This window comes from Sturnira hondurensis, unplaced genomic scaffold (assembly GCF_014824575.4).
Source record: "Sturnira hondurensis isolate 20B ecotype Veracruz unplaced genomic scaffold, ASM1482457v3 Scaffold0020787, whole genome shotgun sequence".
Taxonomy (NCBI): Eukaryota; Metazoa; Chordata; class Mammalia; order Chiroptera; family Phyllostomidae; genus Sturnira; species Sturnira hondurensis.
The window spans coordinates 2,950,151-2,975,995 of record NW_028093418.1 but is presented as its reverse complement, the minus strand read 5'-3'; the positions used below and the strand labels follow the sequence as shown (position 1 = coordinate 2,975,995).

The 25,845-nt window shown below is 50.0% G+C and overlaps 1 protein-coding gene across 2 annotated transcripts in view; it reads right to left on the bottom strand.

Moving 5' to 3' along the window:
- SNRK (SNF related kinase) overlaps window positions 1-24,080 on the bottom strand; it is a 39,753-nt gene extending 15,673 nt beyond the window's left edge. Inside the window, exons 1-5 of one of the 2 annotated variants that reach the window (XM_037030651.1) lie at window positions 23,954-24,080; window positions 20,870-20,919; window positions 10,943-11,004; window positions 9,097-9,217; window positions 8,524-9,011 (exon numbers count right to left, since the gene is read on the bottom strand). In XM_037030651.1, the coding sequence (XP_036886546.1) occupies window positions 8,524-9,011; window positions 9,097-9,217; window positions 10,943-11,004; window positions 20,870-20,919; window positions 23,954-24,043 (811 nt within the window). In that variant the 5' untranslated portion in view covers window positions 24,044-24,080. Of the gene's footprint in view, window positions 1-8,523; window positions 9,218-10,942; window positions 11,005-20,869; window positions 20,920-23,953 lie in introns of both variants that reach the window. The other variant, XM_037030650.1, reaches the window with a different exon arrangement.
- Window positions 24,081-25,845: the final 1,765 nt, after the last annotated feature.

Below are 25,845 nucleotides of genomic sequence, written 5' to 3'. Positions count from 1 at the left end.
TGTAAGCGCTGTCATCTCATCTCCACTTCAGAAAACATCTTCCCCAGACCCGCATCCATTTAAGGGCTAAATGCCCTCTGGGGACTTTGAAAATCGATGCCACCCAATCCCGATCATCTTTCACCCAAACCCACTTGTCCCCGTTTGTGTCCTAGCCCATAAGTGGCAACTCCACCCAACCAAAACTTAGTTCTACATTCTAAGGTGCCTTAAAGAAAGCATTCACCTCAATTCTACATTCTGCAGGTGCCCTGCCTTCCAGGTCAGGGGGGTCCTGCCAGTCCTGCCAGACCCTGTGTCTAGGACCCTCACCTTCCCCAGGTCTCCCACACCCTGCCCTCCAAGCTGCTGTGCTGGGCCAGCTGGCGACTCAGCAGCAGCAGCAGCAGCACCACCACCACCACCACCACCACCACGGTGGGCTGCAGTCAGGGATGTTCTCCCGTTTCTCTCCACAACTCAGAGGACGGCGAAGGCAGAGCGCCCCCCAAAGGCAGCTGCAGCTGAGTAGGGGAGGTGTGGGGATCAGGGGGTAATAACAGCCAGGAGGGAAGAGAGTAAGAAGTGCTCGGAGCATGTTTTGGGGGGTGGGGAGCATCAGTGAGGACTAGCTGCAGTTTGTTTTAGCTGTTGAAGACCTGTGCAAACTTGTTTTACAAGTCAAAAGAAAACAACAAGTTCACGGAGTCAAAAGGTTATCAGCCACCCGCTGTGGGCCTGCACAGGTGAACACAAACCCAACCCCAGAGGCAGAAGACACCTTGCAGAGTCAGCACCCTCTCACCAGTAACCTGACAAATCTGATCCTGGCACGAGGCAGGTAGTGACCTTGACAGATGGACAGGGAAAGACAAGCCAGGCTAAAGCAGGACAGCTGTCCCATTTCTCGCAGTAGAGACCTGGGTTCAAATCCTACTTCGGCCATTTAATAACCTTTGTATTCCCGGCCTGGCTTCCATGCACTTCCATTCCCCCCTTAGCAAAATGTGGACGTTACCTGTTTTTTGAGAGGGTGTCTGGGCACCCCATGTGGCTGGCTCGTCTCACTGCACAGCCCGCCAGGACTGACAAAAACGGTGACCTTCTGTACAGGGGAGGGGCCAAGAGGGAAGGGCAAGCGGGCGTTTGTGCTTTTTATTCAGTATGCCCCTGTGTTATCTGAATTATCTCATAAGAGCATTCATTTACTTGCAAAAAGTCAAGAGTTAGCTGCCCAGAACAGACTACTAGGATGAACAAGGACGTTACCTGAATGAGCCCACTGCTCTCCGCAGGGAGCTGAGAGGCAGTAACAGCCTGAGAGGCCCTCTGCTCACTGGGACAGCGACCGCCAGCCGTCTCTGGGCCACGTGGGTCGGTGAGGTCCCCTCACGGATTCCCAGTCCAGTCTCTCCACAGCACAACTACCTTCATTGTAATTTTTAGCTCAAATAACTTTCTTTAAGGATTTAGAAAACTCAAATATTAAACTCACTGATGTTTCAAAAAATCCCTAACAGTCTTATAAAATGTGATGAAAGAAATAAAGGGGGGGCAGGATTATGGCACCACAGAATCTCCGGCAGAATCACAGGGTCTAGGCAGGGGACCTCAGTCTCGTGAAGCCAGGCCGGGGTCCTGGGGGGTGCTGCTGGTCTTTGCCCTGCAAGTTCTATCTCCTTGTTTCAGGACAAGCCTGAGGGTTCTCGGGGGGACAGTGACACGGAGCCAGCGCCACCATGGTCACCCACCTCGGTGCATTCCCAGAGAGTCGGTCTGGATGCTCCGCCTGTCTTGAAATCCCCACCCAGCCAGGACAATCCCTCCAGCTATTTCTAATACCTCAGTGAAGCAAGAATCAGTTACAAATTTGTGACTTTCCAAAATTAGACCTCTTTAAAAATACCTCGTGAGAAGGCTTGGTGGTGGTCCCTACCACACCAGCGTCTCTCTGAAAAGAGGACCCGGCGAGTCCAGAACTCATTAAACAGACACACAGGGGGCAAGAAAATGCGTGAGCACAGAGGGCAGGAAGTGCACGGGGACGCCCACCACTGAACTCCGCCAAGAATGTTTGGAAGAATGTAAATTTCCATTTCTTTGGTATATCCCTATAATACTTACTCATTTAAACAAACATGAAGGGCTTGTCCCGTATGCCAGGTGACAACAGGACACAGGTAAGATATAAACAAACACACGGCTCCCTCTCAAGGACCTGACTACTGAGCAAGGGGGCAAGCGGGCCGTGTGCAGTGCGCCAGCCTTGGCACCGCCATGCACTCCCGAAGGGAGGCGGCGATCCAGGCATGTGCCCTCTGCACTCCATCAGCCTCTTTTTATAGCCGCCTGCCACCCCTCTATTATTTTTACCCACCAAACCCGTGTGCCCCTCTGGGGCTGAGTGCGCCCTATGCACCAGACCTTAGTGCGTCTGCACAGAGGGCCTCCTGCCGCGGTTCCCATTTCCCGACACGGCCCCCCAGGCAGGGGCCCTCCATAGGTCCCAGGTTCAAACTCACTCTGAATTAAAACATCAGACTATTCAATTAGGCGCTGCTGTGTGCTATACTGGAGGTACTTTAAACACATCACTAACAAATCAGGATACATCAGGTGAGTCAGTGTTTTCCAAAGATGCAGCAGGTGACACAGAAAGCAGGTCACACACGATGATGGCTCTAAGAGACGTCGACCCGGGTGAGAGACATGCCTCTGGAATCCCAGTGCCGTCTCTGCAGCGCATGGCTCGGCTCTGCGGCCCTCCAGTCTATATCAGCTCCCTGCCCTTCCCCACCCAAGTCCACGTCACCACGGGAGGCCCTTGCTGACCAAAGCCACAGCCCATGAAGGAAGTAAACCCAAGAAGTAACTCTGCACGTCAGTGCTCCTGTTCCCGTGAAGCCCCCGGGGAGTCACAACCCCAGGACCACATGTGCAACTTCCTGACGGTATGTGTGACACCCTGTGTGTCGGCAGACACGCGTGTCCTCCTGCAGTCCTTCAATCACCCCGTGACTCCGCCTGGTGCTCCGGTGCCGAGTCTGAGCACCGACACGTGTCCGACAAACGGTCCGCGGTCACTGCGTGCGCACTCGCTCTGCCTCCCGACCCTCTGGTCTGCAAACCAGACTTTCTTCAGCAGGTTTATGTCTCCCCTCCGCCCTCCCCCAAACAGAAACACACACAAACAGAAGAAAGGCTTTAAAAAAGACCCAAGCAGATTGGACGCGCTCAGCTCCCCGAGGGTTTCCTACGCTGCCATCTGAAGGGAAGGGAAGTGGTTTGGGTCCTCCATGTTTTTCTGTGTTAAAACAGTGACTGTTCGGTGGTTTGAAAAGCTCTTCCGAAGGCCCAAGAAACTAACCAGTCATCAGATCAACACCAGGACTTTCGTTGTTCACATTAACACACATTGGGGAAAGCGCCTGCTTCAGAAGTTAACCTGCGCCCTAAACCGAATCACCTAACCCCCATGAAGATCAGTACAACTAAAATCGTGTGGGAGAAAAACACAGGAGCAAAGGTCCCGGGCCTGCCCTTCCTCCCAGTTTCCCCACGGCAGCCAACATTTCAGAAATTCTCCCAAGAACGAATTAGCAAAGGGGAAGAAAGAGCATCGGAAGACCCTCAGACCCCTGCTGGGACTGCGGCCGCAGTGCCCGAGACACAACCCCTCCCGTGATCTCTCCACGAGTGTGCTGGGACTGCACAGCTGGACCGAGGGCTGCCAGGCTGGTTTCACCTCAGAGTGACAGGCACCTCGCACATACCGTCCCCTCGCCTAATCCCTACACCAGCCCAGAGGGCAGGAACTATTATTACCCGAGACTGACTGGGGAGGGGAATGACAGAGACCAGAGAAATGAGTCATGTGGGGCAGAGAAAGGCAGGGTGAAGCCCTCCACCTGCAAGCAGATGTGAGGCCTGGGAGGGAGGGGTGGGGCGAGGGTGGGCTCCGCTGAGGGATGGGAGGTGGCAGGGACCTGAGCCCCAAGCGCAGTGGAGTGTGACTGACAGCCAGGAGGAGGTGTGGCTGGAGCCCAGCGAGCAACTGGGAACAGGTGGGAGGGAAAAGCCGGGGAAGAAGTGGGGAAGCCAGCCTTGAGGGCTGTGCTGGCCAGCGCTGGCCTGTGCTGGCTGGCAGGCGGGCTCCAGCTTTCAGGCCTTCAAAGTGTGCTGAATGGCGGTGGGGGGGGGGGGCACCTGCCACTGTCACCTCAGTCTGGGGACCCAGGGCACTGCCCTCCCCTGGTAGCCGTCCCCACTGCAATGCCAGATCCAGTCTTGCCCAGAGCCCCAGGGCCTGCTCCCACCTGAACTGTGGCCACCTGAACACCTTGGCAGCAGGAAACAGGGCAAAGGAAGCCTGCTCCTACGAGGAAATCCCTCCCTCCTCTCATCTTCTTTCTGAGACACGCTGTCACGCCATTCAGCCCGAACTGTCACGCCATTCAGCTCTCAGATGAGAGCCCCGGACTCGCAGCTTGGGGTCCAGTCTGCAACGCAGACGAAAGCATCTTGGGGTGTGGATTCACACAGGACCTCCAACTACGAGCCCTGCGCACCTCTGCGTCCCCAGAGGATCCGAGAGGGCAGCAATAAGAGGTGCACCGGGCCCACTTAAAACACAAGCCCCATGTAATTAATACCAGTGAGCCCTCAGGAAGCCGCAGTGGAGCTAAAATCTGGGTGAAGAACAGGATTCTGGAGGTGGCAGCACAAGGCCAGGGGACGCTGTGAGGCCAGGGGACCCCGTGGCCCGACGTGACCAGAGCTGCAGGGGATGGCAGCGGAAGGAGGGAGGCAGGCCGGTCTGGGCTCCTCGGGGGAGAGGCAGGACGGGTCCCTGAGGGGCAACTGGCTTGAAGTCCCAGGAACTGCAACAGTGTCAGGAAACTTCCCCAAGGCCCTGAAGTTGGCCCTGAAGTTGTCTGGCACCCACTGAACAAGCACAGGGTGTGATTAAAGGGGAGAAGGGCAAGGGGGGGGAGAACTTTGCTCAACTAATAGCATCACAGAACAAATATAGCCCTGGCTGGCGCAGCTCAGTGGACTGAGTGTGGGCCTGTGAAGCAAAGGATCGCAGTTCGATTCCCAGTCAGGGCACATGCCTGGGTTGCAGGCCAGTTCCCAATGGGGGACACGCGAGAGGCAACCACACACTGATATTTCTCTCCCTCTCTCCTTCCCTTCCCCTCTCTCTGAAAATAAATAAATAAAATATTTTTAAAAAGAAAAAGAACAAATACATATTCCCGTTCACTTTTTGAAGCTAGAGGTTAAATTCCCACTGCCCCAACATGTATTCTTTAAAGAACATTCAAATTAAAACACTGGGAATCTATCTTTCTACCAGTAACTAAAAACACTTGAATCTGTGGGTTTAAATTGCCGGCAGGTACGGCTGGATGCGGTCATCCGCCCAGGGAAGCTCTGCCTGTTGGCCCCACCCAGGATGCATGGGAACCGGTAGGGGTGGGGCCCCGGCAAGGTCAGCATGTTCTGTTCTGTTGTAAAGATCTTCCTCCCTCCCTCCCTTCCTTTCTTTTTAGAGAGTGGGGGTAATGGGGGGGGGGGAGAAAGAGAAGGAGAGAAACATCAATGGATTGCCTCTCATACACACCCTGACCAGGACTGAACCTGCAACCCAAGCATGTGCCCTGATGGAATCGAACTGGCCACCTTCCACTTTGTGGGACAACGTCCAACCCGCTGAGCCACACTGGTCAGGGCGCTGTGTTTTTGCTTTAATCAGTTCTGTTGAAATGGATGGGTGGTGAGTTGAGAACCACCTGTTTGAAGCTTACCACATGTTGGTACAGCAGAGTAAGCCATACTTCTCAAAATAATGTCAACGTGTATTCCATTTGATCCGGGCCTTACAACACGGTGAGAACATAAGCAGCAGGACCAAAAATGCAGCGGGGAAACATCGAAAGCACGTCAGTCACCTCCATCACACTTTTCAGGCCTATCCCTGAAAAACCAGCGATGACTTAGCCTCAAACTGCCGCCTCGATGCCACCTATAGCGAACTCCACCTGTAACAATCGTGCTCAGGAATCTTTATTACGCATATTGGGTTCAATAGCAGCCTATTTATAAAACCAAAAAAAGCTTTACTGAAGGCACAGAAGCTCTGTGACCCGCCTCCCAAACATGTGATCACACGACATTCACCTCGCAAGCCCATACGGTGTGAATGGAGCTAAGGCTGAACGAAGTGCCTCTACTCATTAGAGAGTTCACACCAGATCAATGACTTCTGGTTTCTGCAATAAATGTCTTGAGTCATACATGTCATTCACATTACACATGTGAAACTTCAAAATGTTTAGTAGAGGACATTTTCTTTTTTTGCTTTTGGTTTTATAGCACAAATGATGACGTTATACTCTGTGAAGGGTACAAGGCATCTTTCAGATTATGTGACTTTATCTTTGGTGGCTGGGTTTGGGAGGGTGTGTGCCACGTTGCCATGGAAACATTTTCCAGTCCTCAACAACTGAATGCTACACGTGTGGCTGGCCATGCAGGGACCCCAGGTGGTGGCGCATTTCCGCCAGGCACCTACTGCGCAGGCAGGTTTGATGTGTCCCTTTTAAAAGAAAGCAGGTAGTACATTACATTTAGCAGACCCGACTTCCTTCCCTGTGCAGACAAGAGGCACCAATCACCCCTTGGCGTGTATCATCTTGAACCCCACACTCAGACCCGAGGCTGCACAGAGCTAAGATCTCCTGACCCAGAACCCGGCAGGGCCCATGCATGCAGGCACGAAGAGTGGAAGTGTAAGAAAGATACAGGAAGGTCCAAAAGGTCCAAGGCAGGAAGCACTGAAGCGTTGCTAAGACACCGCCTCCAACAAAGGGTTACTCTGAGTGGGGAGAGGAAACCGCACACACTCAGACGTGGTGCCGCTTGGGACTCACTGTGAAAGCAAGCACGTCAACAGCTTCTCTGGAATAAATCTGAACCAGAAGGAAGGAGTTACCGATTTATGACATAGGTCATAACAGCAGATTTATGTGGACCAAAGGGGAATTTTCCAATCCGTTTACGTCCTTCAGGACTACTTCACAGTTCCACCACAACGGCAGTGGGGCTTCGGTCGTACCACCTGCCCAGGAAGGGGTAATCCTGTACGAATTTCCAGAGGACATCTGAACATACTATACACAGAACGCTGCAATGAGTTGTTCTGGCAGCCCCGGCCTGCTAGATTCTCGAGAAGACCCCCACAGGAGGGGGCGTGCTGAGATATTTTATCACAGGACCACAGCGCAGCAAGAAACGGCGGCCTTCGGTGCACTGACGTGGCTTCTGGTGTGACCACGACTCTCGGGCACGCCAAGGTCTCCACGTATTCTACAGCACGACCCAGCACGACCCATCGCTGCCTATGAGTGAACAGTCCAGAACGTCTCACCTTATGTTTTACTAACCCACTTCTTCACAAGACACTGCGACTCTTCAGACAGGCCGGCAGTCACTGCTACATTCACACTGGATTTTGAGACGCTTTTCACGTGTTAGGCCACAGAAAAGAAGAACTAAAGATGCTTCAGAACCCAATTTTAACACGTGTCCACAGCCTTCATCCGAACTTAAGGCATTACTGAACAAGGGAAAAACACAAAACCAAACCAGAAAACTGCTCTAAGATAAACACAAGACCATGCTTTTAACGTGGTGGAGGCTAAAAATGCTCTCACCTCCGTGGACGAAGGATAATTGTTGGCTCATTACCTGGTTTTATAATTGTTTTTGTTTTTAAAAATAGAGTATAAGACTGACATTTGTTAGCACGCATCTGAACACTGAAGAACAGGCGAGCACTTCAGCCGTAGCGACTTTCCTTCCCAGACCACTCAGGCATCACTACTGACAAGGAAGCAAACCCCGGTCCCCCACCCCCCTCAGGAGCGCCTGCAGGGAGCGCTCTGTCTTCCAGAATGTGCACTGGCCCTGCGCTTTTCAGAACATGCAGTCTAACCCGAAAAGCAGTGTCTGGCTGTACGTAATCACGCGGGGCCGGTATGTGGCCTAACTCCATCTATATAGATGAAAAAATGGAGGGAGAGATCAAGTGCTCTGTTCAGGGTCACGATTCACAAATGGTCGCAACGCCCGAACTCCTCACGCCGTGCTGGAATGGTCGCAGTGCCCTTCCAGTGTGGGATGTGGACAGTACTCACAGGAAGGGGGTGACCAGAAGGATCTAAGAGGGCTGGAAAAGTGCTCAGAGCCTTAACAAAAATTACAATAAGCAGGCGAGAGATTACTTACATGTTAACTTACTCGCTTTTGTTGTTCTGACAAATACACTTAAAACACTTGCCAGCTAAAGGGTGAAATGAATGAACGGCCGACTTTAGGGCCAGGTGGCATTCATACGAAACCCAAACCGTTCATTAAGATGCATTTACCAGGAATTCTATGAGAAACTATTTCTAGATTGAAAAAAGAACAAACAACGGATCTGGCCAACCTTGCTCCAGCCAGGAGAATCCAGGAGAGCAAAGCTGGCAGGCGACCTACCTACTGCAGGCGCATCATACTCGTCTCCGAGCAGAATTTCTGGAGCGGAATAGGCAAGGGACCCGCAGCTGGTCGTGAGCTTCTTCCCTGGCTGGAACTTGTTGCTGAAACCGAAGTCCGTCAGCTTCACGAGACCTTGTTTTTCAAAGAAGACCACGTTCTCTGGCTTCAAGTCTCTGTGGACCACGTGGAGCTTGTGGCAGTAAGAGATGGCGTGAACTACCTGTGCGAAGTACTTCTTGGCCAAGTCCTCATTAAGGCCCTCCTCGTGCTTCATTATGTAGTCGAACATGTCCCCTCCGTCCCCGAGTTCTAGGATGAGGTACAGTTTGGTCTGGGTGTCAATCACTTCATAGAGGCGCACAATATTGGGATGCTGCACCAGCTTCATGCATCTCACTTCCTGGAAGAGATGACCAGTGGCCAGTGTGTCCAATTTTGTCTTGTCGATGACTTTCACGGCCACCTTTTCGCCCGTAAAGACATGCCTGGCAAGTTTCACCACTGCGAAATGGCCTCGGCCCAAGGTTTTGTCCAGGTCGTACAGCCCCGCAATCTTCCCGTCATACCCACGCTTGAACCCTGCCATGCTGGCCAGCGGACGAGACGATGTTCCGACTGTCCGAAGGGGATCTTCTCATATAAGAGCGTCTGGTGAAAATAAGGAAGTCATTTTCAGTGTTGCCATGGATGTCTACAAAATAAGAGGAGAAACAAAATTAAGTTTTGGTAACATTTCGTTTTATAGCTTCATTTTTTAAAAAAGTGTTAGGAAAAGCCTGAAGTAAATAATAAATTGAAACTGAATTCTTATTTCAAAGCCCACACCCTTCACAAACATTGGACTACTCTAAACAATGTTACATTTATGTTACAATAATAGCTTAAGAGTTAAAATGTCAACTCTAAAAGAGGCATAAAGTCATTCTCACATGCAAACTGAAATGACATGAACTACGTATCTGGGACTCTCTCTCCATATGTATTCATATACATATATATGAATAAGAAAAAAATATATACGTTGACTATCTCAACATATAGACACATAAATAACACAAGTCAATGTTAACATGTACTAGTATGTTTCTTCTTAGTAATTACTGAAATGATAAATACCAACTAGCACTTACTGACTGAGCACGATACACTGGTCACATGTGAAATGCTCTCCGCACCCCCTTCGACCCCGACAGCTGCCCTCAGAGACCGGGATCAGCAGCCGCACTGGGAGGCACAGAGCAGCGAGTAGCCTGGCCCGGGCTACAGGACCAGTGTGCGGCGGAGGTGAGCCCCCGGATGCCAAAGTCTGTGCTCGACCACTACGCTGCACCATTTCTGCAACTCTGTTTCAGAGCCTAGAACTAAATGATTAGTTGTTTCTATTAAGATTTTTTAAATAAGAAATCAGTACCATGTATAGGTACTAGGAAAAACAAATTTCTTTTATTCTGTGTATTACCTTTGGCATCAGAGTTAATAATTTTAATAAGATTAAAAGGAAAATCCAAATGGTAAGATGTTGCTTTATTTGGATAGTAGTTTCCACCCCAAAACATTTGAGCATATTTAATTTTCAAAAATACATCTCTAAGCTAACTCCAGGGGGCAGAAAATTATCTTTAAATCTTTAACTTCAATTAATTATAAGGGCAATAACTATTCTTAAAATTCTATCCAAGTCGAGGTTTCTATTGTACAAGTTCACAACTTTAGTTTCGAAACAAATGTCTTCAGTCTGCCCCCAAGGTACATATTTTTTTTCATCTAGCACTTTATTTTAGATGTAATCATGGAAAGTAGAATATAAATCACATTTGATTAAAAAATCTGTTTGTTTACAGTGAAACTTAATCTGATTAATTAAAAATGTTTAGTTACTAAGCTGATAAGTTAATAAAGAGATAAGGGAAACAGCCCTTTTCCGGGTACCCAGAGATAACCACGACTAACACTCTGCCTGTCCCTTCCCAGCAGAACCACAGTGGCAGAAGGGGGCTGCGAACTGATTTTGTACCTACTCGCAAGTTCACGGGAAAGAACCTTACAGGATCTCTTCTTAGTGACAGACTGCCCCGTAGTGAAATGATCACTCGCTATCAAACTATCAAAGAATTCACTTTTTTTCTACACATATCCCTTTTTCAGTGTCTACGAAACTGCAATTGTATACCTAAAAATAGGATATTATAGTTCACTGAAGGCTGGGAGAAAAAATACCCTTGTTACTGAGCATCTTTTTAAAACTGGCCCGTCTAATCTCACTATCAAGGGTATTTCAAGTTAGCCCAGGAAATGACTACATTGTTTTTCGATCTCTGAGGATCCTGCAGTGCCTGAAAGCCCTGTGAGCCAGTGCCGAGGGTTAAGACACAGCTTCCAGAGAGTCAGGCGACTTTGCACCAGCTCCAAGACATACCCTGCAAACTGCGTTCTGAACGGTCCTTGTTACTGCTCTGTTTTCTTAAGTGCGTCTTTCTCCTAAAAGAAAACACAGAGAAAGATTTTAGTTTAGTTCTATTTGTTTTAACTTTGCTTCAAGTCAAAATATATACCCTACAGCTGGATCTGAACATACAAAGATGTCCTATTTGTCCTTAGTGGCCCGGTCTCCCGTGTCTTTCTCCCCTCTCTGAACTGCAGCCCGTTCCAGGAATCTTTGTGGTCCACAGGAATTCCACAGTAAACGGATTCACAGAGATCATTCCAGGTAGACAGGTCAGAAAGGTTATTCCACTGGAAGGAGGAAGAATACTAACAAACAACAGGAAACTAGTTATTCCCTAAACGCCTCCTGGGTAGCAGACACCAAATCCGCATTTCCCAGAACACTCCTCGCTCAGAGCCCGCAAGGCAGGCACAAGGAGGCGCGACCTGCCCGCCAGGCAGCAGTGTGCGGCTCCACCCTGCTCGGCCTGGCTTCCAAGCCCCACCTGCCCGCAGAAGCCCCTCCAGGCTCCTGAAACACCGGGCCAGTGGCTCTGGAGGGCAGCCTTTCCAAGCCGGGCCTTCAGTAGACCAGCAGAAATCAATGAGAAGGCCAAACACACACGACTGCTCTGCACTGGACACTTTCCGTGGGACAGTGCAGAGGACAGTGTGATCACTACGGACAAAGAGAACGTGAGCAGGTCACTGATGTCTAGGGCTGTGGCCCAGTGAGGGAAGGGAGTGCTGACTTGAGGTGGCCTTACAGGACACCGATTTCAGTGTCCTCATTTCCAGGACACTGAAATAGCACCCAGATAACTAAGAGGCTACACATCCACACCAGGCCAAAGGCAAGGTACACATCGGTGAGCATCCAGGCAATCATTAAGTTCAAGTTCACATGAGCTTGGGGGAAAGGAAGCACAAAGAAGTGTGGTAAGCAGACGGGAAAGGTGAACATGAAAACAAGTTTATTGCTGGGAATGAAGGGATGAAGGGAGAAGGAGACAGCTCGACAGCACAAAACAGGGCGCAAAGTCACAGGCACAGCCCTACGTCCAGTGCAGGTGGGGACACACCTGGTCCTTCAGCTCCAGGGGGTACAGTAGCTCCTCCCATCACCTGCACCCGCTGGTCCTTTCTGGCGGCCTCTGTTTCACCCTCAGTCTCTGCAGCCAGGCGGTGTGACAGCCCAGTGGGCTGGCATCGTCTGAAGGCCAGCGACTGGGGTCCCAGCTCACCAGGCACTGGTCGCAGGGCCTGGGCAAGGCCCAGTCTCTCCGTGCGGTCAGTTTCCGCTTTAGAAATTGTAGTAGTGAGGACAGACCCCCACGCCTTGAAGTGAGGGTCACGTGAACTGGCCCGGCCACATGTTCTGCGTGAAAGCTGGCACAGAGCAAGTGTTCATTTACCACCACTGCCATCCCTCTTCTGACGGCGGCGTCCCCCTCACCCGGGCAGGAGTTCTTCCAGTCTCTCCCTCCGCCTCTGAAGAATGAATTTACCCAACTATTGTCTCTCTTTGGCTTTCATGAGAATTCTGCTCATTTTTTCTAAAATGTATTAAATTGAAAATGGGTGCTCTCCAGTTGAGTGTCAAAGTCTGATGAGTTTTCAGCAAAACTGCACAAAATCTAAGCATTTGCTTTTAAATTGATACTAAGATGACTTCTATCAAATCTATTCTTTCAAAAAAGGACTATTCCTTTATATTGTTCCTCACCAGAGTAATATATTCTTGCAGAAAAAGCTCAAAAATACAAACTAGAAAGCAGAAAGAATAAAGAGGCACCCACAGTCCTACCAGCGAAGATCAGCGCTACGAATATTTTGTTGGGGGGTCTTTCTGCAAACACCCGCGTACACCTTCTCCATGTTGTTGCAGAGGTGTGGCCGCCCTACATGTAACTGTGGGCCTTGCATCTTCACCGGCTCCATCACTTTCCCTTTGGTATTTTTGTTTCAATTATGAAACATCTGTGCTAAGCAGGAAAAATTACAAATAGAACATACAGATTGGCAAAAAGAGAATTTCAAAAACCCACCCATTGTTCTACCCTCTGTGATAACCTCTGTTGAACATTTTGCTTCCAAACTATCTTCTGTGTGTCATGGACGCCCAGACACAATTCTGCCCCAGCGTGGAACACACTCACGGACGCGCGCACGGACACAGGGGAAGGTGGGTGGTTGCATCCATTTCTAAGGACTTCTCCCCACAAAACAAGTTCACCTCAGAGTATTTGGAGAATTCAGGGCAGCACAAGCGAGGGCAAAGGCCCACCTGCAATGCCGCGCAGGATGGCCCCCCTTTAGATCCGAGTGCACACCCTCGAGACCTACGCTTCCGCACAAAACGATGTTGCGTGTGGAGGGCAGTAACTACTTTTCTCCACCATGGCGAGCCTCTTCCCATGCCCTCGACTACCATAAATCAGTATTTTTAATGATGTGCGTAGCTAACACGGCATCATCTAAAGCAGGAAAACCACTAAATCGGGTCACTGTAAAGTCTTCTAACGGAGCATCTGCTCACACAGGCTGCACCTAGAGAAACAGAACCTCAGAGGAAGGAGTCAAGAGCGTTGGCAACACCTGCAGGGAGCTCCAGTTGCAAGAAGATGCTGCTGCCGACCCAGCTCAGAGAGCAGGAGCCGCTGCGCCTGGCGCCTGCGGGTGTGGCTGCAGAGGAGGAAGGAAGTGCGGGTGGGCCCGGCACACGTTGTGCAAGCTGCTGAACACAGTTGTAGAACCAGTCTCTGCTCCACCTCCTGCCACTTTGGGACTCACCCTGTTCTTGTCATCAGAACTCACTTTTAGCCCTTCCCTGACATCATCACGACACAGCCCGGTCTGCCCACCAAACAATATTGCCACTCCCACCGCCCCCAGGAGAGAGCAGGACAGAACGGCTCTGCCTGGGTAACCACTGGGAACCAAACCACAGCCAGAGAAAGGAGGGGAGTCGAACAAACAGGGCCACGTGCAACCCTAGGCCGCCTCTCCAGCCGCTCTCTGTTCTGTTTGGGGTAGTATAATTTTCCCCACAAAATCAGACCACTGATCTTCAAATGCGCAAAAATCTCTTACATTACACACTTTCAAAAAAATCTGTGCACTCTAATACAAATGACTAAAAGGTGAGTTTTTGAAAAGCCACGCTAAAATTGTATTTATGCTTCTTACACATGGAAATTATTGGGTTATTTTCTACAAACATAAAACAAATGAAAACTATAATTCTAACTTGGGAAATACTGCATTAAACTGTATGTTCATAGGAAAGCCCACCTGAGTGGAGGAACCAACACTCTCTCAGCGAGTGCCACCACCCTGGCCTTACCACCCTGGCCAGACTTTCGAAGGTGTCGAGACAACAAGGCAGAGGCCGAGAGGAAGACAAAGGCCAAACCCTCCGGGAGTATCAACAACCTGCAGGCCACACAGAAGAAACACGACCCTCCCAGGCTGTTGCCACTGCGGCTCTCCTTAACCAAAGTGAGCAATACCCCACATTTTCTGTAACAGCACACCTCCTCCTGGTAGGCATTGCTATGAGCTACACGTCGAGGATGAAGCCACAGCTTTCACTGGATTGGTTGATTACTACTCCATGGTTATCAGGAGTATCAGTCTGCAGTTCCTGGATAGAATTAAGATGGGAACTACACACGAAAAGGTTCAGGTCAACTATTTTTTTAAAGATTTTATTTATTTATCTTTAGAGGGGAAGGGAAGGAGAGAGGGAGAGAAACATCAGTGTATGGTTGCCTCTCCTGCATCCCATGCTGGGAACTGGCCCGAAACCCAGGCATGCGCCCCGACTGGGAATCGAACCGTGATCCCCTGGTTCACAGGCCCGCACTCAATCAACTGAGCCACGCCAGCCAGGGCCAGGTCAACTATTTACTATGAAAAATGTCTGACCAGGAGAAACCGTATCTCCAAATGTCTACGAGAGTATTTCCCCGTGGAAAGCGTGCCTACTGACACATGTTCTGAAAGTTTTCTTCTAGGCCGTCAATTTTAATGGACTCAGGATCACTGGCGTGGCCAGGATGCTGGGCTGAAAAGCCGGCTGCAGCCTCGCAGGCAGTGACTGGGTCGCCAATGCAGACCGATTCCTTAAAGTGCTGGTTTAAGTACTCCCTATTTCCTCTGAGTAAAACAAGCCATAGTCCAGGATATGTCAAGGAATTGGAATGTATTCAGGAGCCAAGAGATTTACTAACCAATGTAGAGTAGCACTTAGTGTTTACAGTAGTACTTGGTAGTACTTAGTATTTGTAGTAGTACTTGGTAGTACTCAGTGTTTGTGGAGATAAAGGGGTTAACATCCAAATCACAGAACCTGGAGCAGCAGCACAGGTAACAAGTTCAAATTCCTAATAGGTACTGCCCCTCACTGAGGTGATGAAACTGCTAAGCATGTCACTGTGTCTACCTAAGGGGAAGTGACATAAAAAATTAGCATGGTGACAGCCCTGGTATAAAGCACTCACAGAACAAATAATGACTTAAGCAAACGCTGGCACCTAGAAATTACTATAAAATAAATAAAGTCAACCCACAATTACTGCGTTGCTAGACAAACAGAACATAAGTTGGAAGTTGTATAGAATTTAAAAACCTAATAATCAAGACCTCTCTTCCAAAGTGTTTATTAACAATGTCAAAACCCACCATAACTGCCTACCTTACCGCGCCCCCCCCCGCCCCGCACTGATACTGTGACGAAGATGGTTATTAAGACATGGTCAAAAAAGAATGCTGGAACAGAGAAAAATAAACAAAAACACCGGCACCCAACACTTCACTGACTTTGAAAAGGCAGCCTCGTTCGGGGGTCCTCTCACATGTTGGGACCGCAGACCGCCTTCCTGAAGAGCAATTGGGTAATCCACGTACCAGGAGCCCTCAAATAACTGATGTCCGGGATTTTAAAATCTCACTGCTAGATTTACGTCTTAGTGGAATAAAGACGTGGACAAGGATCTATACTCTACGATGCTCAGTGATCTTTATACATGCAAAAACAAAACGATCAGAAGCGACTGAAGGTGTGGGATAACGGACCGGCTAACTCGCGGTGCGCTGAAAGCGCCACCGTGCCATAGTGCCCGGGGACCCATTATGCTCGTGGGCAAACCGCACAGTAAAACACTAAGTAAAAAAATTCACGGACCAAATTTCATGGCACAGGAGTCCAACTTTTGTGAAAAAGTATACAATTTGCACATATGCATAAAAATACAATTGTTAAATTGACAAGATTATATATTTTTTTCTCTCGGTTTTGCTGTTCTTTTCCAATTTTTGACAGTGAATGTGTGCTGCTTTTATAATCTAGGGAAGGGGGAAGTTATTACAGTTTTTACTTTCTGTCCGTAATTCTTCACTCAATTTACTTTGCACTGAGATCTGTGAAGTAAAGCAATTTCCCTGAAAAGGTGACTGAAGCCCATTATGCGGTCTCGACAGACAAGGCATTCAGTGACATACTCTGCCTCCCTTGAGGGACCAGGGTCGCAGCTCCTTCAGGCCGAGGGAGGGACAGGGACACCGAGTCTGCTTTCATCAGCAACTATTTGAGCCCTGATTGTGTAGGGCACAGCCCGGTCCCTGTCCTTTAGAATCTCACAAATGAGTTACCAACACATTAAAAAGACAAATAATCACACAGGTTAGCCTAGGCGAGGTATGCCAGAGGAAGAGGAGAGGGTACTAGAGGCGGGACCCCCACGGACGGGGCAGCCCACAGGCCAGGGCTTGTCCTCCGCAGGGGCTCCTGGGACACGGTTCCTGGGAGCGGAAACAGGCAGCAGGGAGGACTTCTGGCCGGCTGACAGGAGAGGAGCGCGCCAGCGTGCAAGCAGCTGTGAGTTGGGGTACAAGCAAGACAAGTTCGGTCGGGCTAAGAAGGCTGCTCCTGAAAAATGCATAACGGCTCCCCATTTAGGCAGCTGTAACGAACTCGCCCCTATTCAACACCAGTGGGAAACTTGCCACACTCCAAAACTCACGTGTTTCTTTTGAATTATACTCACGGTTAATTAAAGTCCTGAAAGCGTTAACACTGCACAGAAGCAGCTCTGAGAGATGAGGCCTCAACAGAAGAGAAAAACCCTTTAGGTTCTTAACATGAAAGCCACCTGGTCCTATAAGGTTGTTAGAGAATTTAAACCAGTTAAAAAGTTCACTATTCACTTTAAAGTCTCGTAAAACACCAGTTTCTGCTTTGTTTTGACTCATTTGATCTCTGACTCATTTGATCTCCATCATCACCTGTATTACTTTCTTAAAAAGCTGCCCTACCAACAGGTTCGCGGAGCAATGAGCCCCACAGCTAAACCACAGTGGCCTCTGTCTCCTTTCAGATTTCAGAAATGTCTTTCACGGCCACAGGCGCTCCTTTTGAATTCTGGTTTTGCCTCCATGCAGGTCTCAGAAGGAGTAAACAATTTCCTTACTGGGCATTTATATAAGAAGTGGACTCCTTATATTGTTCTAACACTGATTCCTCACAACCAGCAACACAACGGAGGCACCCGTTCCCATTGTGCAGAAGAGACAGCAGGATCACAGAAGCTAAGGACTTCCTCTGCCCCGGCCCAACTCCAGGAGAGAGCTGCCAGGATTGGCCCTTGGTCCCACCCCCCACCCCCAGCCCAACCCAGGAACCCACATCCCTCCCGGCAATAAGACTGCCTTCCCCCCAAACCAGGCCTTTCTAAATCCCAGCAACAACAGCACCAGAACAAATCTACTTTGACATTTCGCTGTTTCTCCAATTCTGACGAGCCATGCAGGTAAGTCACCTGCCCCAACAATTAATCAAAAGGAGAACATTCCCTGGCATCACCAAAGACTCACCTATAAACATCATTAACAAGTAACTCCATTGGACACTTTTTTGAAATGTTTAGAAACTCCATTTTAAGTGGAGAAAGGAAGTTACAGCCAAATAACCATTCAAAAGATAAGTGGAGGTCATTACTGGTCATCTAAAAATGGAACAGTACCTTGCAAGTATCTCCACCTCTGGAGTTTGCACGCAATTTTGTGACAGCAAGATCCCTTCCCGGTGACAAAGAACAGCAAGCACGTAATTTGGGGGGAAATTGAGGGAGGTTCAGTTTCTGCTTCAAAACTTCATCCTTTCCGAAACTGCAATTTTAACGTACTTTGCAAATCACATTCCCTCCATTTGTTTCTGAAAAGGGATTTTCCTTCACAAGAGGATTAGCAAATAAATACTCACAAAATAGGTGAGCTGAGGACAAATTCAAGCACTACAACTGCAGACTCAGTCCTCTGCCCTAAACTTCCTCCGTGGCTCTCCTGACCCTCCGTGCTGACTGGAGAGAACGGTCCGGGCTGTGCGGAGAAATTCACCCATTCTGCCTGGGCCCGAATAAACAAACTCATTAAAAGCCTGTACATTATTTTGACTATTTTAAAAAGAGATCCATGAAAACACTGCACTCTGGCTATATAATGTGTCCACACATTATTTGTCAGGAGAGTGTCATGATCCAAAATGTATATTATCCCCCGGGGACATAAAGTACAGTGCAGGGAACGCAGTCGATAATATTGTAATAACTGCATATAGTGCCAGGTGGGTACTAGACTTATCGGGACGATCACTTTGTAAGTTACGATAGTGTCTAATCACTATGCTGCACACCTGAAATTAATATAATATTGAATGTCCACTGCAATTGAAAAAATAAAATGAACTTTAGAGAAGTTGTACCGTAAAACTTACATGATCTAAAATACAATCTAATACAGAAGTGCCAACGTGGCAGAGCACTCATTAAAGACAGGCAATGTCATGCGAATGTTTTCCCTTCGCTATGCCACACGGACACAGCATCATGGCCCCACAGGTGTGTGCACGCACAAGGGGCAGGATACTGGAGAGGAGCCGGGACAGCATGCTAAGATTCGGCATTTCACAACACAACTCGGTCAACTGTTCTGATTAAATTCACCACAGAGGCGCACGCTAAAAATGATCAAAACCCATTTTCTCAGCAAACAGAAGGAGCAACATTAGAGCGCATGGGGCGAGTACCACAGCGACCAGAGCCCAGCGCGTGGCCCAACTCCTAACACAGGCATGATTTTATGAAACGCAATCGTCACCTTGAACAATTGTCATGAAAGCTACATGGGAAAATATGTACGAATGAGCAAGGTGTGAGAGGGGCCAAAATCACACGACGTCTTGCACAACCTCTCAGCACTGGCCTTCCTGGCAGGAGAGCCCGCTGTCTGAGAGGGGCTGTGCGCCTGGCTCCCCATCTCATTTTTCTATCAGCACCCTCACTCTTGCCCCCAGACACCTTCCTGGAGCCTCGAGGAGGGTCCTGGCCTCAAGCTGTTCACGATCTCTTAGAACAGCCTGAAGAGCTGTTCTTCCCCTGTCCCGGCCCTGGGGAGTTCGTAGGAGGGGAGCTCAGAGAGACTGATTTCTCTGCGTTTGAAAACGGTGCTGGTGGGGAAAAGGCTTCCCAGAAGAGACCCAAGAGAGCTCAGTGGGTCTGGAACAAAAATTCACGCATAGCAAGGGCCAGACAGGGAGGCGAGGGCCAGGTACCCCGCAACCTTTATTCCACGCAGATCGGCTGATACTCCTCCGGCCTGGCCAGCCCCGCCCAGGCTGTAGAGCCCAGCGCATAGGTCGCCTTCGGACTGGCAGCCTCCCCACACACCCCAACAGCTGCCCCCTGTGCCCTCTCACAGCACCTCGTCTTTCTCTATTACAGCCCTTGTCACCACCATGGTCACAGTTTTTGGTGACGATGTGATGAGTAACGTGTGTCCTCCACAAGAATAAATGGTAAGTCCAGGCCATGGACGGCCCACGCCTGTCTTATTCGGCTCTGTATCCCAGAGCCTGCTACACACGGACACATTTTATCACAAGGACAAACGAAAGCTGGCACCAAGAAGCGAAAGAAGCAGGGGCAGCCATCAGGGGTGAGAGTTCAACAAACCACTCGGGCAGCGCAGTGCAGAGCACACAGACAGGCCCATCTAGAGCTGGGAGACAGGCAAGGAGACGACTGGAAACACCTCCAGGTAAATGAAGCCTTAAAAACTTAAAGATGAGGGCCACTAGTTTCTGGGCAGCGATGAGGAGAGAGAGGTAATGGAGGAGACAGGTTTAGGAAGTAAAACCCCAAAACTCAACGCGCAGGGGGCAAAGCAGATGGGGATTTAGAATGACTCGCAGAGACAGCTAGCAGGTGGCGTGCCATGCCCTCCAGCTGGAATCCGGGACGGGAACAAACATTTCCTGAGCACCTAGTCCGTGCTAGCATCGAGCAGACAACTTGCTTCCAGTGCTGAAGGTCTGGGTGGCAACACAACTTAAATCCAGCCCCGCTGTGTCAGAATGCGTGTGGTTTCTCCGAACAAGGCCGACAGAAATCCACAAAGGAAAGCTCGGGTTTTTAAAGTTTCTTCATTGAGACACTTCTTTCGTAGTGCGGCGACACCGGAGGCAGGACTCTGGTCCGGGGACACAGCGATCACAGAAGCGGGTTCTGCCTTCTGGTGCTGGCAGTCTCCAGGGTTTGGAAAAGATGAGCGCATGTCCACTGCCGAGGCCCACTGAGGCCCAATCTGACCCCCTGTGTGTCTGTCACCTGCGCTTCTGGAGCACCGATTTCGTAACCCAAGTTACATTTCTATGTAGCTGAGGGTGTCTGTGTTTAGAAAGACAGACAGACCCACCTTGCCAGAGGCTGCAGACACTCGGGGACATAAAACATCACAGTGCATGGGCAGATAATGCCCTCTGACTCTGAAATAGCTACTGGGTGGCCACAGCACAGCCATTGGGGGCAGGGTACGACACAAGGAGAGGGAAGGAGGCCAGATTTCTCGGGGAAGAGCCTACCTGAGCAGAGGCCAAATGCAGGAGGTGCCAAAGCGGGCTCTCAGGAGGCTCTGGAAGTGACAGCAGAGAAACAAATGTTCAGGGAAGGCAGAGCAGAAATCCTTTAGGCGGGTTCCTCCCGTCCCACGGGCAGGCAATGACCTCCCACAGGACAGAGGGCCTTGACCCCACACAGATGCACAGGAAAGTAGATGAGGAAGCGACGCGCAGTGCCAACAATGCCACTCTGGCACACTCCTCCAGTGTTCCCTCCTGTGGCGAGGGGGGCCCGAGGCACTTTACACCGGCTCTTTCCAAACTGAAATACAGTGCCAGGGCACTTGCCCTCCATCCCCAGCGCTCCTGCCCCGCTCCTCCCCCGTCCTCTTCAGATTCCTTAAAAAAAGAACAGCTGCACTGTTTCCACCTCCCCAACTCCCTTTCACCCACTTGGAGCTACGTCCCTCCTCCCCCACTTGGCCCTACCTTCTCGGCCTCTCTGAACTCTGAGCCCTCTCCCCCTTTCTCGGCCTGGGGACTCTTCCTGTCCTCCAAGGGTTCAATCGTTCCCATCTCTGTGAAGCATTCCCAAGTCAGATGCCTATGCCCACCTCTGTGCTTCCAGGGGGATTTGCCGGGGCACCACCAAAGCAGCGTACTGTTACTGTTTACCTTGGAGTCCCCAATAGCCTGTAAGCTCCTTTCTATTGCTGCGCTCTAGCCTGGGGCCCCAAAAATAGACACAAAAGGGCTCCATAAATAAATGATCACAGATTAAGTCTGCATTCAAAACTGCTAGAATCCAGTCAACGTTTCCACCTAAGTGGCTCTTAGGGATTTACCTGTGCATAGACACAGGCTGGGAAGTACCTAAATCCTCAATAATAGTTTTCCTGTAAAGGCATGTTGGCTAAAACTCTATCTTTTGGTTGCTAGGCAAATAGCCAGCATACAGTTAAATCAAGTCCGTAGAGCTCCTTATCTATGTTTGTAATTCCTAAAATCCTAGCCTTGTGGAAAGTTCACTTGTTCCCTTTCCTTCCTAGGCAGTGCCGGAAGCTCCTGGGCTCTGACAAGCTACTACATTACAGCAAAGAAACCGTGGCCTTATTTATACCAAAGCTGAAAACCAGGGCTGCTGGGTAGCTCCAAAAATAAACACCTTTTTTTTCTATTTAGTTTCACTTTCATATGAAACAACCAGAGTAAACTTTAGACAAAGAATATTTCCTGCACCCAGTAAAAATATCAAACCCTTCAATTTTAACAAGGACGGTTCAATGCCTTCCTTTTCAGATCACGGGATTAAATCCTACGAGCCTATCTATATTGATGTTCTAAAACAATGCAAATTTGTCTAACTTCTGAGTTCAAGTGTGTTTTAAATGAATGGGTCTTCCTGCAATAAAAATTCACTCAAAATAGTAACATTCTTAAGATGAGAGTAATTTTTGTGCACAAAATAAAATAACAAACAGATTGTGTAAATATCAAAAATTGAAAGGGGCCCCTCAAAGTACTGGACCAGAAAGTCCTGAAGGTGGAGGGAGCATTAAGGAAAGTTAACACTGTGCACTTGATTTTCAGTTACTACACTGCCTCAATACATGACCTTGGGAATGTCACGTAACTTCTCTCATGTCAAGTTCTGCAAAATGGGAATGTCAAGTTTTCCTTACAGGGAAAATTCGAGAGTCAGCTAAAAGAATCAATACTTTTTTTTTAAGGCACTTGTCTAATTAGTATGCTTTAATCACCACTTGTACAGCACATTCCTCTTCAGGAATCCAATTCCAAGAGAAATATTTAAGCAGACGTTGAAGACAGATTTCCTGAAGGGAATGATTTTATAAATCTGGAAAGCAATGTAACAAGATTATAAATTAACGAAGCGATTGCATAAGCGTTGACAAGCCCAGGTTGTAAAGTACACTGATATACATTCTGATAAATCAGACTGGCTGGGGACTAGTTCCCAACCCGTACAAGGAACCCACACTGAGGAATCTGTTGTTTGATGGGAACTGGGGGGAAATTCAACAGGATGTCCAGCCTTTGCTGTTTCATCACTTGAAAGCCATGGTTCACCTTTCACCATAAAACGAGAAAGGCATTAAGTCAGCTTTAACATCGGCCCCTAAGACTTTGAGAATGCACTCAACTAAATGGAGGGGGAGAAAAGTAACTTGACAGTTTGACAGGTCCTATATCCATAGACAACTATAATTTAAGGACCCTGCTGATCAATTCCCCCCACCGCCCCAATACCGGACTGGAACCGAACTCCCTATGAAGCTATTGGGTTATATCTGACCCAACTGGCAGGACCAGGAAGGCTCCAGGAACACCCCAGGATAAAAGGCTGCCACTTTCCTGGATCCCAAGTCCAAGTAAAAGGCAGTAGGTTTTTGTAAAATGGTCCAGAAAGAAATCAACAGGCGATGACTACGGAAAAGAACGGAGGTTTCCCAACGTGAAAAAATTCTAGCTCTCCCTCGGGAACGGCACTGCTCCTCCTTCCTTACCCGATGCCCTTTCTCTACCGACAACAATATCCCCATTCTATTGTAAGGCTACAGTTTTACCGAGGAACCCCCTTGCTGCGGCCAGATTTCTAGATTCGTTTGAAAAAAGAAAACACATTCGGAGAAGAATACACACTGCACGAGAGAACCTGGGCGCGGGGAGCCCGGCTGAGGCGCGGGGCCCGGCAGGCGCCGCACTCGGCCCGCTCCGGGGCGGGGAGGGGATGCGGGAGCCTCCGGAGGTGCCGCAATCCCGCCGCGGCCGCAAGGGCAGGGCCTCCGGGCGCCCGCGGCCGGTCGCCGCAGTGACGGCTCCCGCCGGGGCCCCGCCGCCGCCCTGCTGCCAGGCCGCGCCGCCGCAGCACCGGATCCGGGACGCTACAGCTCGGGCTCCGCATCCGCCTGGGCCCGCGATGCCGCCCGGCGCAGGGAGCGCGGAGCGCGCAACTTACTTTCCGCCTGCGGCGGGCGCCCGGCCCGGGCTCCCAGCCCCGCAACGACGGAGATAGCCGTGGCGGAGGCCCGCCCCACACACCCGCCCAGGGCCACCTTGCCCGGCAGCGATCCGCGCTCCCCTTACCTCAGCCCGAAGACGGGCGTCCGTCTGCAGCGGCCGTGGCCCCGACGACTCCCTCCCGGCCGCCGATTCCCCGCACCCAGAGCTAATCATAATACCGAGCGGGCGGGCAGCCGGGCGGCGGGGAGGGGTGGGGGTGAGCTGCGCCTGCGCGGACCTCCCGTCACTGTGACGTGACGCCGGGGCGGGGCCGCGGGAGGGGCGGGGCGCACCTGCGGGCAGCGGCACGCGGGCTGTTAGAGGGCATCCTGCTAGCGTCCAGGCCATCGCCAGTCTAGGCTGCGGCAGGCGGTAGGAGGCGGGCGAGGAGCCGGAGGAGGAGAGGGGACGCAGGACAATGGTCGAGAAAAGTAGCGCGAGCTGTCGAGGGAAATCGGAGGGAGAGGACCAAGCCCGCACCAGACTCTGTGTCCCGGGACGCGGGCCTGAGGGCTACACCCACTTTACCCTTTTAAAGGTTCACCCCATCTCTCATCCAGTTTTAGACAATGAGAAAAACATACATTCATATGTATGTATACATACATTCATATATATATATGTATACATGCACATGGGGTCCCCCCCCCCATAGCTTCTTCCCCAGGGAACCTAATTTGAAGGAATTTTTATTTTGTTGCTATTTGCTGTGTATAATGTGCACTTGGGGCCCACATTTTTTAGGGGAACATAAGGATGCACATTATATGTAAGTGCTCATTCCCGTGGATAAAGTGATTATCCATGGGAATCAGTACTGAAACACAGATGGGTATTACACATAGGAGCATATTATGCGTGGTAAAACATGGTAAACAAAAAGAACAGCTCAGCATCTGAATGCAGCGCTGGTTTTAAAGGCCAGCAGGAGACACTGGCCAGACCAGGCTGCCTCCTCAGGAAACAGCACTGAACGGCAACAGGTCATGGAAAGTATTAAAGCATATGAACTCAGGGATGTGAACATGCCAGGCATTAACCGTGGCACTGACGGATCAGCTCCAGAATGGAGCTTAGAGCTGGCCAGAGGTGTGGGCCCCAGGGTTCCAGCCTCCCACCTTGGAAGTGGAAGCCTGGTGCTTGGTGGAGTGCCCATTCCCAGAAGGGAGCCAAATTGCCTGATGCCAGGGTTTACCGACCGCTTTTCCCTGTTTCTCCCTTCTTCCCTAACCCTCCCCTATGAAAGGACCCCTCGCAAAGGACACGAGCCAAAAGAAAAAGCTGCTTAGATTCTCCAAGTTTGCTTAAATTGGATGGAGAAGCCAACTCTAGATGGCTTTAGCAAACGTCTGTGTTGGCAAATGTCAGAGGCTTTTTTCTCTAGACTCTCCATAGCACAAACTTTGCATGTCAAGACCATTGGGAAGCAAAAGTGGATTGTTGGGAAGTGCGAATCTTCAGGGTAATGTCCCAAGGTTTTCTATCAAAGGGGGACTCCCAGTTACCCTAATGCCCTAGCATGGGTTGATGGATCATTTGGGCTGGGTAAAGCCTCATGCTGTGGGCCTTAGGCGGGGGCCTCTGTCCCCAGGGCTGAGTCAACTCTGGGAACACTCTGACTTAGAAAGACCATAGAAAAATAGTCTTGCTTTGACATTGACATTCTAACTCTAGAAGCATGTTAAGCACGAGCTGCTAACTCGGTTTGTTGCTGGGAGCCTGGGAGGCCACGTGCTTTACCTCTCTGGGAGGGGTCACCATTCAGGGAAGCCTGTAGTCACGAAAGGGGGAAAGAGACCATTCTAATGGTCTCCCAAGGGAATGCAGGTGGTGAGGGCCTCCACCGCCAGGTCAGCAGCCCTGAGCTATGGGACAGTAACCACAAAACAATGGCCATCATAGATAAGCCCTTAGAAGGTGGAGTATTTGTATTGCTGCCATGTAACTCTGGTTTTAAATACATTCTGTAAGGAAAA